This window comes from Anabrus simplex, chromosome 2 (genome assembly GCF_040414725.1).
Source record: "Anabrus simplex isolate iqAnaSimp1 chromosome 2, ASM4041472v1, whole genome shotgun sequence".
Taxonomy (NCBI): Eukaryota; Metazoa; Arthropoda; class Insecta; order Orthoptera; family Tettigoniidae; genus Anabrus; species Anabrus simplex.
The window spans coordinates 970,970,046-970,985,980 of NC_090266.1; the positions used below are offsets into that span (position 1 = coordinate 970,970,046).

The 15,935-nt window shown below is 39.5% G+C and overlaps 1 protein-coding gene across 1 annotated transcript in view; it reads right to left on the reverse strand.

The window, feature by feature from the left end:
- The window catches only part of ERp44 (Endoplasmic reticulum protein 44), a 266,413-nt gene that overhangs the window by 103,732 nt on the left and 146,746 nt on the right, over positions 1–15,935 (reverse strand). Inside the window, exon 4 of the mRNA XM_067141768.2 lies at positions 5,080–5,264. Coding sequence (XP_066997869.2) covers positions 5,080–5,264 — 185 coding nt within the window. The remainder of the gene's footprint in view (positions 1–5,079; positions 5,265–15,935) is intronic.

The window sequence follows — 15,935 nt, forward strand, 5'->3', positions numbered from 1 at the left end:
ACAAATGAAGAAATCCTCTCATCTATATATATAAAATAACTTGTCCTGACTGACTGACTGACTGACTGACTGACTGATTCATCATCGCTGAGCCAAAACTACTGGACATAAAGAAATGAAATTTTGGAGATATATTCATATTAAGATGTAGGTGCTCGCTAAGAGAGGATTTTTGGATATTCCATCACTAAGGGGTGAAAAGGGGGGTGAAATTTTAAAATGAGTGTATCTATATCTCAAAACTTTTAACGTTTACAGATGTAAAAATTGGTATTTAGAATCATAATTAAAAATAAAGAAAGACGTATTTTTTTGTTTTCAGAAAATCCCAATAGGAGGGGTGAAAAAGGGTGAAAAATTGGCTGAATGCCTTTAATCAGGATACCGGTACTTATATCTCAGAAACTGAAGATATTACAGACCTGAAAATTGGTACTTTTGATCTCTTTTAAAAACAAAAAAACACGTATTTTTTTGTTTTTGAAAAATTCAATTAATGGGAGGGTGAAAAGGGGAGCGAATTTTTAAAATGAGTGCATCTATATCTCAAAACTTTTAACGTTTACAGATGTAAAAATTGGTATTTAGAATCTTCATTAAAAAGAAATGCATATTTTTTTGTTTTTGGAAAATCCCAATAGGAGGGGTGAAAAGGGGGTGAAAAAAGGGTTGAATGCCTTTAATGTGGATACTTATATCTCAGAAACTGAAGATATTACAGACCTGAAAATTGGTGTTTAGGATCTCCTTTAAAAATAAAGAAACACGCATTTGTTTGTTTTTGGAAAATCCAATTAATGGGGGTGAAATTTTAAAATGAGTGTATCTATATCTCAAGACATTTAAAGTTTATAGATGTAAAAATTGGTATTTAGAATCTCCTTTAAAAATAAAGAAACATGTATTTTTTTGTTTTCGGAAGTTCCCAATAGCAGGGTTGTAAAAGGGTGAATAATGGGTTGAATGCATTTAATGGCGATACATATATTTCAGAAACTGACGATATTACAGAATTGAAAATTTGTATATGGGATCTCCTTTAAAAATAACGAAACACGTATTTTTTGTTTTTAGGAAATCCAATTAATGGCGGTTAAACAGGAGTGACAAATTGGGGTGAATTTTTTGAAAGACTATATCTACAGAATATCTGAGAAACATAAAATGTTACAGACGTAAAAAGTGGGTATTAGGAATCTCCTGTAAATGTAAAGAAACATAGGTGATTTATTTTTGGAAACTCCACTTAAGGGGAACTAAAAAGGGGTGAAATTTTAAAATGAGAACTTCTACAGTATATCTCAAAAAGCTTAACACGCTACAGAAGTGAAAAATGGAAATTTTTATCTCTATTAAAAATAAAGAAACGTGTATTTTTAGTTTTCGGAAATACCACTTGGGTGGAGGGGGGGGGGGGTTAAACATGACTGAAAATGGTGTTGAATTCTTTTAATTAGGCTACTGATATCTCAAGAATGAAGATTGTACAGACGTGAAATTTGATATTTGGAATCTGCTTTAAAAGTAAAGAAACACGTATTCTCGGAAAATCCAATGAAGGGGTGGGTGTGGGTGTGTGTGTGTGTGTGTGTGTGTGTGTGTGTGTGTGTGTGTGTGTGTGTGTGTGTGTGTGTGTGTGAAAGAAATGAAAAATTAATTTACTTAATTGTATGAGAATACATACATCTAATTAAAATTGAAGTTGTTACAGGCGTGAAAATTGGTATTTGTATCTCCTTTAAAAACAAAGAAAAAAGCGTTTTGGGGGGAAACCATCTTGGGGGGCGGGAGTGAAAAGGAGTTCAATTCCTTTCATGAGGACGCATAAATAAAAAACTGAAGAAGTTAGAGTCGTGATAACTTGTATTTAGAAGATACTTCACTATTAAAGAAACAAGCATTTTTTGCCGGAAAATTCACCTGGGGGGAGGGGGGGAAGTGTGAAAGAAGTTAAAAAAGTGAATAATTTTTATGGGGATACTTATATCTCAAAACTGAAGGTAACAGACGTGAACATTGGTGTTTGGAATCTCCTTTAAACATACAGAAACACGCCTTCTTTTAATTTTTTTTTTGGGGGGGGGGGCTTAAATAAACTTAACGGCAGTGGGGTGTAAAAGGAGGTGAGACCAATTGATTTGACTGTTCATAATGTACTTATAAGGAGCCTCCGTTGCTCAGGCGGCAGCGCGCCGGCCTCTCACAGCTGGGTTCCGTGTTTCAAATCCCTGTCACTCCATGTGACATTCGTGCTGGACAAAACGGAGGCGGTTCGGTTTTCCCTGTCATCATTCAATCCAGCAACACTGTCCAATATTTCATTTCATTTGTCATTCATCGATCATTGCCCCAGAGGAGTACTTCGGCAGCCGGCACAGTCCCTATTGTAGCCGCTAGATGGGGCTTTATTCATTCCATTCCTGACCCTGTCGAATGACTGGAAACAGGCTGTATATTTTCAATGTACTTATTCTGATCATAAACCAATCATTTTTAATCTTTCCTGGGTTCGTTTTCAACAGCCACCTTTTCCTTCGGAGAACGTTCTTAGATTAAAATAGATTCTCCTGGCATATAAATAAAAATTTAAACACACTGAAATAAACGATAGGAATGAGATTGACCATCAAATTGTTCACCTCTATAATAAGGTCAATAATGCACGGAAGTATGTCATTCGTATCGCCAGAAATCCCGCGCACTTGCCTACGCGCGACAATGGTGCTGGTCACATTGTCAACAATGACAATGGCAGCAGATGTAATTTACCACCAAGTAGCGGTCTTGCATCGTGCTGTGGGGACCAGAACATCTATAGTAATAATAATAATAATAATAATAATAATAATAATAATAATAATGTTCTGGACCGTCGTCAAATGTGCGGACCACGCTGGAAACGGGACCTGGACGGGTAATGACTAAGAATGTAGTCCGGCCGCGGGTTCAGTACCGCCAAGGCACTCAAGACGACACTACGCCGGATCTCCTGAAGGATTTGATCCATATTAAAAATGTTTATAGGAAAATATGGCAAAGATCTAGGGACCCAACTGACCGGGTGTAATACCTGGACCTAGCTCAGGAAGTACAAAATCGATTGCTGGAAAGAAAGATTGAAAAATGGGAGGAAACTTGCCGTAATCTATTAGAAAACGAGTCTGATCGCGAATTTTGGCAGATTCTCGCAGAAAACGAGTCAGATCGCGGATTGCGGCGGATTACATATCTAAAACAATAAGCATTCAATTATAAATTTCAGTATAATACCGTAGCGAAGCACGGGTATCTTGCTAGTTAGTTATAAACTGACAAAAATTAGACCATGAACCTCCAAAACTGGAGATTCCAATGCGCTCATTGACGAGTAGGAGAAATACTATACATATTTATACAGCTATATTCTCGGTTCTGGACTACGATAATACACTGACTGACAGAGCAAATGCAACACCAAGAAGGAGTGGATCGAAAGGGATGAAAGTTGGGGAAAAAACGGAGACGGCACGGACGAATAATTGATGTTTATTTCAAACCGATATGCAGGTTACACAATGCGCACGGCATCGACTCAGTAGGATGTAGGACCACCGCGAGCGGCGATGCACGCAGAAACACGTCGAGGTACAGAGTCAATAAGAGTGCGGATTGTGTCCTGAGGGATGGTTCTCCATTCTCTGTCAACCATTTGCCACAGTTGGTCGTCCGTACGAGGCTGGGGCAGAGTTTGCAAACGGCGTCCAATGAGATCCCACACGTGTTCGATTGGTGAGAGATCCAGAGAGTACGCTGGCCACGGAAGCATCTGTACACCTCGTAGAGCCTGTTGGGAGATGCGAGCAGTGTGTGGGCGGGCATTATCCTGCTGAAACAGAGCATTGGGCAGCCCCTGAAGGTACGGGAGTGCCACCGGCCGCAGCACATGCTGCACGTAGTGGTGGGCATTTAACGTGCCTTGAATACACACTAGAGGTGACGTGGAATCATACGCAATAGCGCCCCAAACCATGATGCCGCGTTGTCTAGCGGTAGGGCGCTCCACAGTTACTGCCGGATTTGACCTTTCTCCACGCCGATGCCACACTCGTCTGCGGTGACTATCACTGACAGAACAGAAGCGTGACTCATCGGAGAACACGACGTTCCGCCATTCCCTCATCCAAGTCGCTCTAGCCCGGCACCATGCCAGGCGTGCACGTCTATGCTGTGGAGTCAATGGTAGTCTTCTGAGCGGACGCCGGGAGTGCAGGCCTCCTTCAACCAATCGACGGGAAATTGTTCTGGTCGATATTGGAACAGCCAGGGTGTCTTGCACATGCTGAAGAATGGAGGTTGACGTGGCGTGCGGGGCTGCCACCGCTTGGCGGCGGATGCGCCGATCCTCGCGTGCTGAAGTCACTCGGGCTGCGCCTGGACCCCTCGCACGTGCCACATGTCCCTGCGCCAACCATCTTCGCCACAGGCGCTGCACCGTGGACACATCCCTATGGATATCGGCTGCGATTTGACGAAGCGACCAACCTGCCCTTCTCAGCCCAATTACCATACCCCTCGTAAAGTCGTCTGTCTGCTGGAAATGCCTCCGTTGACGGCGGCCTGGCATTCTTAGCTATACACGTGTCCTGTGGCACACGACAACACGTTCTACAATGACTGTCGGCTGAGAAATCACGGTACGAAGTGGGCCATTCGCCAACGCCGTGTCCCATTTATCATTCGCTACGTGCGCAGCACAGCGGCGCATTTCACATCATGAGCATACCTCAGTGACGTCAGTCTACCCTGCAATTGGCATGAAGTTCTGATCACTCCTTCTTGGTGTTGCATTTGCTCTGTCACTCAGTGTACTAACAAAATTCAAGAATGAATGAAATAAAAAAGCCAGATTTTCATATGGGGATCCCCCTCCTCACTTCTTTCCACCTTCATGTCTTGAACGAAACCTTTGGATTATTACCATTTACAATCTTGGAAATAACAAGTACAGACTTCAAAACATTAATTTCACTTTGCAATAGTCTCAGTTTAAATTCCATTCTCACCACAGTTGACCACATTAATGAATTTAACAGTACTTACATCCATACTTTCCAAATCCTTCAAACTTGCAAATTCTTTAATAGGGTCTGCTAACTGCTTCTTGACAAATGACACAAAAGCTTCTGTTGATCTCTGCCCTCTGTACTCTCTCTTTGTGGGTTGTCCATTACGGATCACTTTCAAGGTAGGATACTTCGTTATGTGAAATCTTGTTGCCACTCCACCTACAGAGTTAAAAAAGAACATTTTTTTGCACTTAATGCTACTATTATAAAACTGAATGGTTGGTGCCAATACTAAAGCTGCAAATATAAAGTAATGTAAAGCAGATCTGATTTCTATATGTATAGGTTTATTTCAAATGAGTATCAAATACTATGAGTATCAAATACTGCAAGTATTGTCACATAACTTGGTAACTATCTCAACAACTCCGTGATAACATGAAAGACAGCAAGCCATATTCACATCTTGGCAAGCATGCATCCCCTCTCATAGAAGATAATGGATCACTGAAGACCAAACAGCTTGGTTAGAAATGGAAAAGGAAAGTTGTTCAGATGATATAAATCAGAACTTGAAATACTTACAAATGCAATGTTATGGTTGTATATACATATATGGGGCATTCAAAGAAAAATAAAGCAGCAGGGTTACATGAAAGTTAAAGCCCCCTAAAAATAAGGGCATAGCTTAAAAAAAAGAACTTATTACAAAGCGAGACCAGACACATAGAATGAAATGGATTGCTTCTGGAATTATTCTGAAATAGTACCTCATACTTCTTTATTCATGTTCAAAACCATGATCCCGTAAATATTTCTTCAATTCCCCAAAAATGCAAGCCACACTACTGTATGTCTGGGTTACATGTAAGATGCTGGAGAATTTCTCACCTGAATTGGAAAAGGTAATTCTTCACAATCATCACGATATGTGGTGAACAGCTGAAGCTACCTAGTTTTTATATAGGGTGACCCAAAAGTCCGTTAACATTTGACAAGGCAATACTTCACGGAATATTGGAGGTAGAGAGGTAATAACTCACAAACATGACTGGCATGACATGGGATTTCACTGACAACAAAATAAAGTACACAAAATGACCAACTGATGGCGTTAGACAGCAACACGTCAGGAACAAATACCACACATGCTTGACATGATATGCGGTTGTTGACACCAACAACGAGTGCACAAACTGCCTAAGAGATTCTGCTGGATAGCAACATGTCAGTGATGCCGCATGAGACCTGTGTATGGTATACAAGGAGTTGTCGTGAGAGAAGGTGTCAGAAGCACCTGAAATCACAGCATGTTGATGTTACCAGAAAAGGCACTGTTAGTGTAGCTTTACTGTACTTTATTTTGGTGTCAATCCCACGTCATGCCAATCATGTGTGTCAATTATTACCTCTCTACCTCCAATATTCCGTGAAGTATTGCCATGTCAAATATTAACAGACTTTTGGGTCACCCTGTATAATTGCAGAGAACTGACAGCTTTTACATACTCCGTCCATTAAGTTGGTTTCCCCCCACCCAAAAAATGCGTGTTTCTTTATTTTTAATGGAGATTACAAATACCAATTTCCGCGTCTGTAACCTTCAATTTTGAGGTATAACTTTCTCCAGAAAAAGAAATCAATATTTTTCTTCCTTTCACACTCTCCACTCAAGTGAATTTTCCAAAAACAAACAGTACCAGTATCTTTAAAAGAGCTTCCAAATACCAATTATCACGACTGTAACATGTTCAGTTTTTGAGATATATGTATCCTCGTAAAAAGAATTCATCTCCGTTTTCATCCCCCCTACCAAGTTGATTCCTCCCCCCCCCCCCCCCACCAAATGTGTGTTCCTTTATATTTCAAGGAGATTTCAAATACCAGTTTTGACGTTTGTAACATCCTTAGATTTTTTTGGTATATACTGTATACATACATTCTCATACAAATAATTCAACTAATTTTTCAAGTCTTTCACACTCCCCGCCCCCCTTAAGTGTTTTTCCGAAAACCAAAGAAGACGTGTTTCCTTATTTTTAAAGGTTTTCAGTTCCCCTTAAGTGGATTTTTCCAAAAAAATATTTTGTTTCTTTAATTTTACAGGAAATTCCAAATACCAGTTTTCAAATCTGTGATATGTAACGTGTCTGAGATAATTTGCAGATATAGCCTTTTTAAAATTTCACCCCGTTTGTCCCTCCAGTTCACCCACTATTCATCGGATTATCCAAAAACACAAAAGTACACGTTTCTTTATTTTCAAAGGAGATTCCAAATACCAATTTTCATGTCTGTAACACCTTCAGTTTTTGAGATGCAAGTCTCCTCATAATAGGTGTTCATCCCATTTTCCCCCTTTTTTCATCCCCCTAATGAGATTTTCTGAAACCAAAAAATATGTGTTTCTTTATTTTTAAAGGCAATTCCAATTACCAATTTTTACGTCTGTAAACTTATAAGTTTTTGAGATACAGATATCCTCATTTTAAAAATTCACCCCCCTTTTCACCCCCGTAGCGACCGTATATCCAAAAATCCTCCCTTAGCGAGCACCTACATTGTAATATAAATGTATCCTCAAAATTTTATTTCATTATGCCCAGTAGTTTTGGCTCGGCGATGATGAATCAATCAGTCAGTCAGTCAGTCAATCAGGACATGTTCTTTTATATAGATAAGTTTTTATTCATCCTCCTATTCAATACATATTCAATCTGAAGGGGATAAAAGACTATGTCCAAAAATTCAGGGAGGTTGAAGATGTATTGAATAGGATGGATAAAAACTTATGTTGTTATAATTCAGCATTGTCAATACAGAAAAAAAAAAAAAAATATCTTGTATCAGCTACAGAAAGAATTACATGATGTACAAGTGAGAAGAGGAGCAAACATCGACTCTGATCACTATCTCACAAGAGTTAAAGTAAAATTTACCCCAAGAACAACTGGAGTCAATTGAAGAAAACTTCAGAAACCACAACACAAGGGATTTCTACAGAACATTCACAGAAAACATCCGAGGATACATTCCACAGAACTTATGTTTCAGGAAACAAGACGGAAAATTGGTGCTTACTAAGAAAGAAAACTGCCAAGAACTTGCACGGTACTTCTCAGAACTTCTGAACTGCCCCGAAACCACTGAAAGATGTCTTGAAGAAGCATCCAGTTTCACTCACCCAGAATCACCTCCACCAAACTGAGAAGAAATTCAGCGCCACATTAAATGACTAAAGAACAACAGAACCTCAGGAAGAGACGGGATTGTTGCAGAATTCCTTAAGAATCTTGGTCCAAATTCACCCAAAGAACTTACAGAAATCATACAGAAAATCTGGAAAAACGAAAAACTCCCAGAAGACTGGAAATGTGCCTTAATTCACCAACTTCACAAAAAGGGAGACAAAACTGATGTGAACAACTGTAGGGGAATCTCCCTCCTTGAAGTTGGCTACAAAATTTTCTCTGCATGCCTGTTGAAAAGAATACAAGAACAACTAGAGCATAAGATTGGTGAATATCAAGCTGGGTTCCGACCTCACAGATTGTGCACTGAACAGATCTTCAACCTCAAAACCGCTCTAAAATTCAGGGCCCTCAGTAACCTTCCAATCATCTGTACCTTTGTAGATTTCAAGAAGGCTTATGATTCAATTGATCGTCAATCTCTGTTCAACATCCTGAAACAACAGGGACTAGACTCCAAAATGCTAAACTTGACCAAACAGACCCTCACTGACACGAAGTCAAGAGTGAAATTCATGGGAGAAATCTCAGACGAATTCCTGATAAAAACTGGTGTCTGGCAAGGAGATGGACTGTCACCCCTCCTCTTCAACCTCGTCCTAGATAAGGTGATGAGGGAATGGGAAAAAGAACTGAAAGCACAAGATAGCTGGAACCCAGTAAACATCGGGACACGAAAAAACAAGCTTGAAATTCCAGGCTTAGCCTTTGCGGATGACTTGGCCCTTTTGTCCAGCGATGAAGTCACAGCAATAAAGCAAGTTGAAATTCTCCAAGAAGGTGCCAGAAAGGTCGGACTTCATATCTCCTTCCAGAAAACTGAATTTTTCTGTGCAAAACTAGACATCTATAGTCTCAATACAAAATACAGAAAAATCAACAGAGTCCCTCACTTCAAATACCTGGGCGAAATTCTCGAACCAACCGGACAAGAGAAAATAGCCCAAAACAACGTGTCCAAAAACTCAGAAGAGCTTATGGGAGAACAAGAGAAATCTACAACAAAAAATGTATGTCTCTCCACGTTAAGATTAAACATTACAATACTGTAATCAAACCTGAGGCTTTATATGCAGGGGAAACTAACGCTTCATAGAAAGGGCGAGCTGGAAAATATCCTAAAAGAAGAGCGAAAAATTATGAGGAAAACTTTAGGACCAAGACGCACGGGAGAAGTGTACCACCTCCAAACCCGGAAATCCACAGAAAAATTATCTAATATTGCGGCAGACCTCAGGAAAAGAAGGCTGAAATTTTATGGACATGTTAAGAGGCTTCCAGAAAATAGACTAACCCACCAAGTTCTTGAAAGAGTTGATAAACTGAAGAATTTCCCTTGGATACAACAAACAAAAGTGGACATGAAGAACGCACAAATTCAACCTGAAGACATTTTGAATCGAAATATACGGTAGGTAAGGGTTATACTGCCCGAAGGCACGTCCGAACCTCCGCAGAGGTGTTCCTGAGCCGGAGTTTACGTGCGGTAGGGTGGCCAGTTCCTTTCCGCTTCACTTACCCCCCCACGAACAGCGCGTGGCAACCCATCCAATCCCAATGTTGCTTAACTGCGGAGATCTCACGGGATCCGGTGTTTCAACACGGCTACGGCCGTTGGCTCGAAATATATATAGAAAGAAAATTGACAAGTGGGAAGTTACTCCAGAGAATGAAGTACCAAAAAGAGCAGGTACCAAGTGGACGGAAGAACGGAAAAGGATCTTTAGTCAACAGATGAAAGCATCCTGGATCCTCCGCAAACGAAATCATAAATAAAGCTTTGTGTATTCCAAAAGGGACCATTCACGTATAATAATAATAATAATAATAATAATAATAATAATAATAATAATAATAATAATAATAATAATAATAATAATAATAATAATAATAATAAAAGAGCTAACATTCTAAAAAAAACATTCTTTATGAATTTACGTAGCCTACTACTAACTTCTTCTATAGTTAGAAAATGGATTATCATTCACAGTTTATGATGGGTCGATTCCATTATCTATGATTAGAGGGTGCAAAATATGGCATATTAAACCAAGGCTGAAAACATAGTGGAGTGGGGAGCACAGCAAACATTTTATTATCAACGCACCAATGAAAGACGTTTGTGTTCATAGTGGAAACAGCAAGCAATGCGAGCCAAAATCTTTGCAGTCAGACAGTGAATGACGGAAGAGTTATTACTGGAGAATTCTGCAGTAAAAATCTGGTAATTGCTGAAAAATGCTGATATAACAATGACTAGGTACTTAAGAAGTGGACAAACTTTACTCTCCAACATTCCCATGTATATCTGTTAGTGACTAAATAGCCTGGTGAGAAATATTAGATTAGCTCTCCCAGCTATTCTCGGAATGAATTAGAGGGAATACTTATTTGATTTCACTGTGTTGGGCTATTTTAGGGCAAGTCAGATAATGCAGTCATGGAAAACATTCCTATGTTTCCTCATGTTTTATGTCAGTAACAAAATAGCCAGGTGAGAAAGATCCAAGAAACCACGTGTCTCCCACATACACAGAGTCTAATAAATAAGCCTAATTTAAAATTGCTCAGCCAGCAAGTGCGTGTAACCAATTTCAATGCCCGTCGTTAAAACATTGTTAGTAATAGTAAGTGCTGTTGTAACTTTTGTAAAGCATGATCAATTTGTATTCTACATAAAATATGCCATGGAAATATACAAGATACATGTGGTGACTTGAATAACTCCCCTTTTATAAATATACAACTACCAGTTGTTGTCGCACGATCTGAAACATTACGGATTACGGGTTTAGCCTTTACTATTGTAGTAAGATACCTTAAATCCATGGCACATGCAAAATCATTGCAAACACACCATAGCACTTTTGTATCCCTCCAAACATTTCTGCAGCAACTTCATCCCTAAGCTAAACTAAAACAAAGTGATTGTGGTGTTGTGCATCTTTCTGTTCCCACAGAGCATTACAAATAAAAACAGCACTAATTAGTTTGATCGATATCCGTATTACGTCTCGATTTCGCTGCTTTGCTCCTCACCCAGCTATTGCGATGACATTATTGAATATCTGCAACTTGCACTCAAATATCTACTATGAATATGGGAATTAAAATTTTATTTTTATTAACTGATGTAAATTTTGCAAAAATTAGAAAAATAAATCCCATTCCATTTAATCATTTCCCCTCCGAATACTATGCACTGATATTATTACAAACAGTAATTTACCAGAAATTTAGAATAAATTATTAGATTTACAGCAGTAATCTATCATTTTTACCAGTAGATTTTCAGTTAATCTTGGCAACAGGGAGGAAGTTTATACTGATATAGGAGGAATACAAAAATGATTGTATACAGCTTCATTTTGGCTTTCAATCTGCCAGCCTCTGTAAATGGATTCAACAGCTCTCCTATTATGAATTCTCACTTTGCAACTCATACCGTAGCCTTCGTCCATTTCCACATCTCTTATGTTGAAATCATTTTAAATACAGAGTCCAATCATATTCATCACCATCATCATCTACATTTGTTTCTCTTACCCCTACATCAAAATCTATCTTCATCATATACGCTCATCTTCCAAGCACAAAGCTTCATCCAATTTTTTTCAGAATTAACTTGATCATTACCTCCTCAATATTTTCTTCCCATCCTTATGTCCTATTTAACAGCAACGATTCCCCCTGTGTTATGCCCGTCACCTGCAGTTTTTAACCCTTTCACTCCGGTTGACTGCTCTAGCAGCTGGGAGGGAGCTGTGCCGTGCACCTGGTGGACTGCTGTAGCAGTCATGCTCGAGCTGTGCCTCATAGCCGGTCGACTGCCGTAGAAGTCACGTGTCTTTCAGCAATTTTCGGTTTTGCTACAATAGACTGCCGGAGAAGTTCAGCCTTGGAGGTCTCTCGTGGCTGACTTGGGAGTCTATAGTTACAGCTATGATCACCAGATGACAGGAGTAACCAGTTCAAGGATGAAAGCAATGTGTCCGGTATGCTATTCGCTTTGCACCTAGTTGCTGACGTGCTTGTGCTTCTCAATTTAGCTTTCAATCGCTTTTAAATTGTGAAAGACCTAGTGACGGAGTAAACATATACTGAGGAGGAACCTCTTGCTCCCATAGTGGGTTGTGACTTTGAAGAAGATGACTATGATAATGATTTATCATCTGATTCTTGTGACGGAACAATTTCAATCACACTTTCTACTTCACTTATCGCGTAGTCGTCAGAAAGGTCGGCCTACTTTGAAGATTCGACTGAAGATGAAGATAGTGAGGATGAAGACTAAGTGCCTGAACCACCGAACAGAAAACTAAATTGGAAAAAGAAGAACCTGAATCCGAAGAAACAATTTCGATGTAGCTAATTTCAGACTGAAAAGTTTTGTGGAGAATGCTAGCATGTCAAATTTCTTTTAGCTGTTTTTTAACATGAGTATCATAACTCTGCTGTGCAAGGAGACTAACAGATACTTTTCTCAGAAAGTGGCTGCATGTGGAGCTCCGCATTAAAAATAAAATACATTTAACCTCTTCCTGTTCTCTCCTCACGTCGCAAGCCGTGTGGGGACAGGTGAGCGGAGTGAGACAAGTATATCGTACAGTGGGCTCGGTGAGCCACTCGCTGCTCGCGTCCAGAAGGTCACGCCACCATGCTTGCTATGCCGGAGTGAAAGGGTTAAATAAGATATTCCGAGGACCCTTTCCTTCTAGTTTTACTTATCCCTATACATTATTCAACCTGGAAACTGTACAATGTAGGGATAATTAGGTCTACAAATTAACTTCTTCCAAATTACAGGCATCGTGGTAAATTCATCAAGATTTGGTATTTCACACGATGTTATCTATGAGAATATACAATGCACAGGAGACCAGACACATTTCTATTCCCTGAAGAACAATACAATTACTAGCAGCTCATATGGGATTCTCACGAGTGCAAGGTTGCAAATGATCAATGGTATTGAATGCGTTTGAAGCCCCATCCATCATCTCCCATACATGTGCAATATTAACTTCTAACAGCAAGAGGGGGCAAAAGTGTAGGCATCCAAATGTAAACAAAGTGGGAAGTTATGAGACGCAATTAAGTGGCACAGTCGACATGTACATCACAACAGTGCTATACTGCTAGTAGTCTTAATATAAACCAGTGCAATGGCAACCATAAATGAAGCAAACATTGCCTTGTATCCACAGCAACAGTTGCAGACGTTGACATTCTGTCAAAGGAATGCAAGACATTTTGCAGAGTAAGGAGGAAGTAGTAGATGACATGTTATGAGATTTTGCAAGGAGTCAGTGGATTGTGTACAGTTGTATACTTAAAGTGTGCGGACAATGCACACGCGGAGAGCACCAAAAACGATACAGGTGAAAGTGATATAGAAATTAGATGTCTAGCCATGCAGTTCATCATCCATGTCGGAGCCAGAACTCCTGGCTCGAGTGAAGCGTAGTAAAGAACAGCAAGCGGATACAATGCATAATTATGTACTCGAATGACCATCCGCAACATATTTAAAAAAAAATAAAAGCACAACAATTATTACCAGATTTCAAGTAAGTCTGCAGCAGTAAGACCGTGTGGTGCACAAGAAAAACTATGGTACTTCAAGGAAGGACAAGGCGAAGCTATTAAAAAAGGACTTTAGTTTGTGCAATTCAAGGAAGCTCAATGCAAGTTACATGAAGTACAGTGAACAACTATTATGAGCATCAAACTGCGCAGGACATAGGTTACAGTGATTTCAAAGGTGTAGTTGATGGTTGCACAACATCAAATGGAGCTACAGCATTAGATGACTTAAAATAATGAGATTCTAAAACAAAACATGAACTTGACAATGCACAGCAAACTGCAAGATCAGCTCAAGCATTTGTAAATCAGGTAAATACCCTTATCCCACTGTTCACTAAGGAATTCATTTTCAGCACCGACCAATCAGGATTTGAAGAGGAAATACACATGAAAGGTACCATGAGAGTTACAGCACGAGAGACTTTTCTTTTTTTCTCTTTTTTTAAAGTGTGGATGTTAAATTTGCTGGGAAGTTATTTACTCTGCAGCATGAAGTTGGAGATTTTCTGAATCGAACAATTCTTTCACATGACAGGCACCCAGCAAGGGCAGTAGGGAATGTTTATTACACAATTGGCTTTATGTTGCACCGGCACAGATAAGTCTAGGGAATGATTACCTCACAGCAAGCAAGAGTGGGAAAACAGGCATTCCAGAACTACAGCTATGGTATGAACACTGTTTTTGGCCAATAGCTGCTGAAAATACCTTGCTGTTGCTCAACTCTTGGCCTGCCTATAAAAATCATAATATGTTCGCAAAAACCATCACACCTGGAAAGTGTGTGACACTGCAACTCATCATCATCATCATCATCATCATCATCATCATCATCATCATCTGGAACCAAGGGACGAAGGAGGTCTTTTCTCCAAGCCTACGAAACATACTATCACAGCATCTGTAGCCACGACACACTGGTTTGCATTCAGTTACATGCCATTACTTTCCATCAGTTACCACCACACTGTACCAATATGATATGCATTTAGTAAGAGTGAATGCCTAGCTGATCATCTGAAATGGTTTGTAACTCCCAAGCCTTTGATCTTCCTGGTACTAACTTTTGTAATCACTGTGGCACACCATTTTTCATTCAGTGTTCATGATGCAAGTTAAAGGTTTCTTCTCAGGATTTTGTGAATGCCGATGTGTTTTGTGAAGTGTAACACATGCATTCCACAGAAATTTGATCTCTGCACTGTCTGGACAGTTTACACTCATTTGCTGTCGCCCTCCTACGCATATGGCGAATCATTAGCAGCTAATACTGTTTCCTGTCACAAATGTTAGTACAACACTTTCAAAAGCTCCTTACTAGACATTATATTTGCAACCTCGCACTCATGAGGATCCATCAGACTAGGGCTGGAAAGTAAAGGAGAACAGAATGAGCCAATTGCCCATTTGAGCACTTCCATGTTACACAAACAGAGCAACTAGAGGAGGAACTCATTAACTAAATCCAACTAATCCATTTATATACAAAGGGTAGTGAAGACATAAGTTTCTGTTCACTTCAAGCTTAAAATAATGCTACTATTTTTATCGAACTCTAAATCAGTTATTAATCAATATTTTTAGCCGTGAAATCCCACAACAAAATCAAATGAGGCATACAGATACTCAAACAGATTATACCATATAAAGTACATGAAATTTGTGTTTTGGTACAGAAATTCTAAACCATGATTTAAATATCTTTACACTACCACCCGCTCCAAATTTGCCCAGGAGTAATTTTAAATTGATGGGGATAGATCTCATAAGATTTCCCTGTAGATAACATTAGTCGTTTTCCTCATGATGTATGTACATAGCACACAGTCTGGCGTATTTCCAAGGCCCTTGTGACCGCTTGCCTATTAGCTCACTCCTTTGTCCCTACGCAGTACTTAAAACATCCTTGCCCATTGACTAAAACAATGACTCCTAAATAATTTGAGCAATTATATATTGTAAAGGGTATTTTTTTTTTTCCAATTGGCTTTATGTCGCCCCGACACAAGTAATGGTGATGAAGGAACAGGAAAGGCCTAGGAGTGGGAAG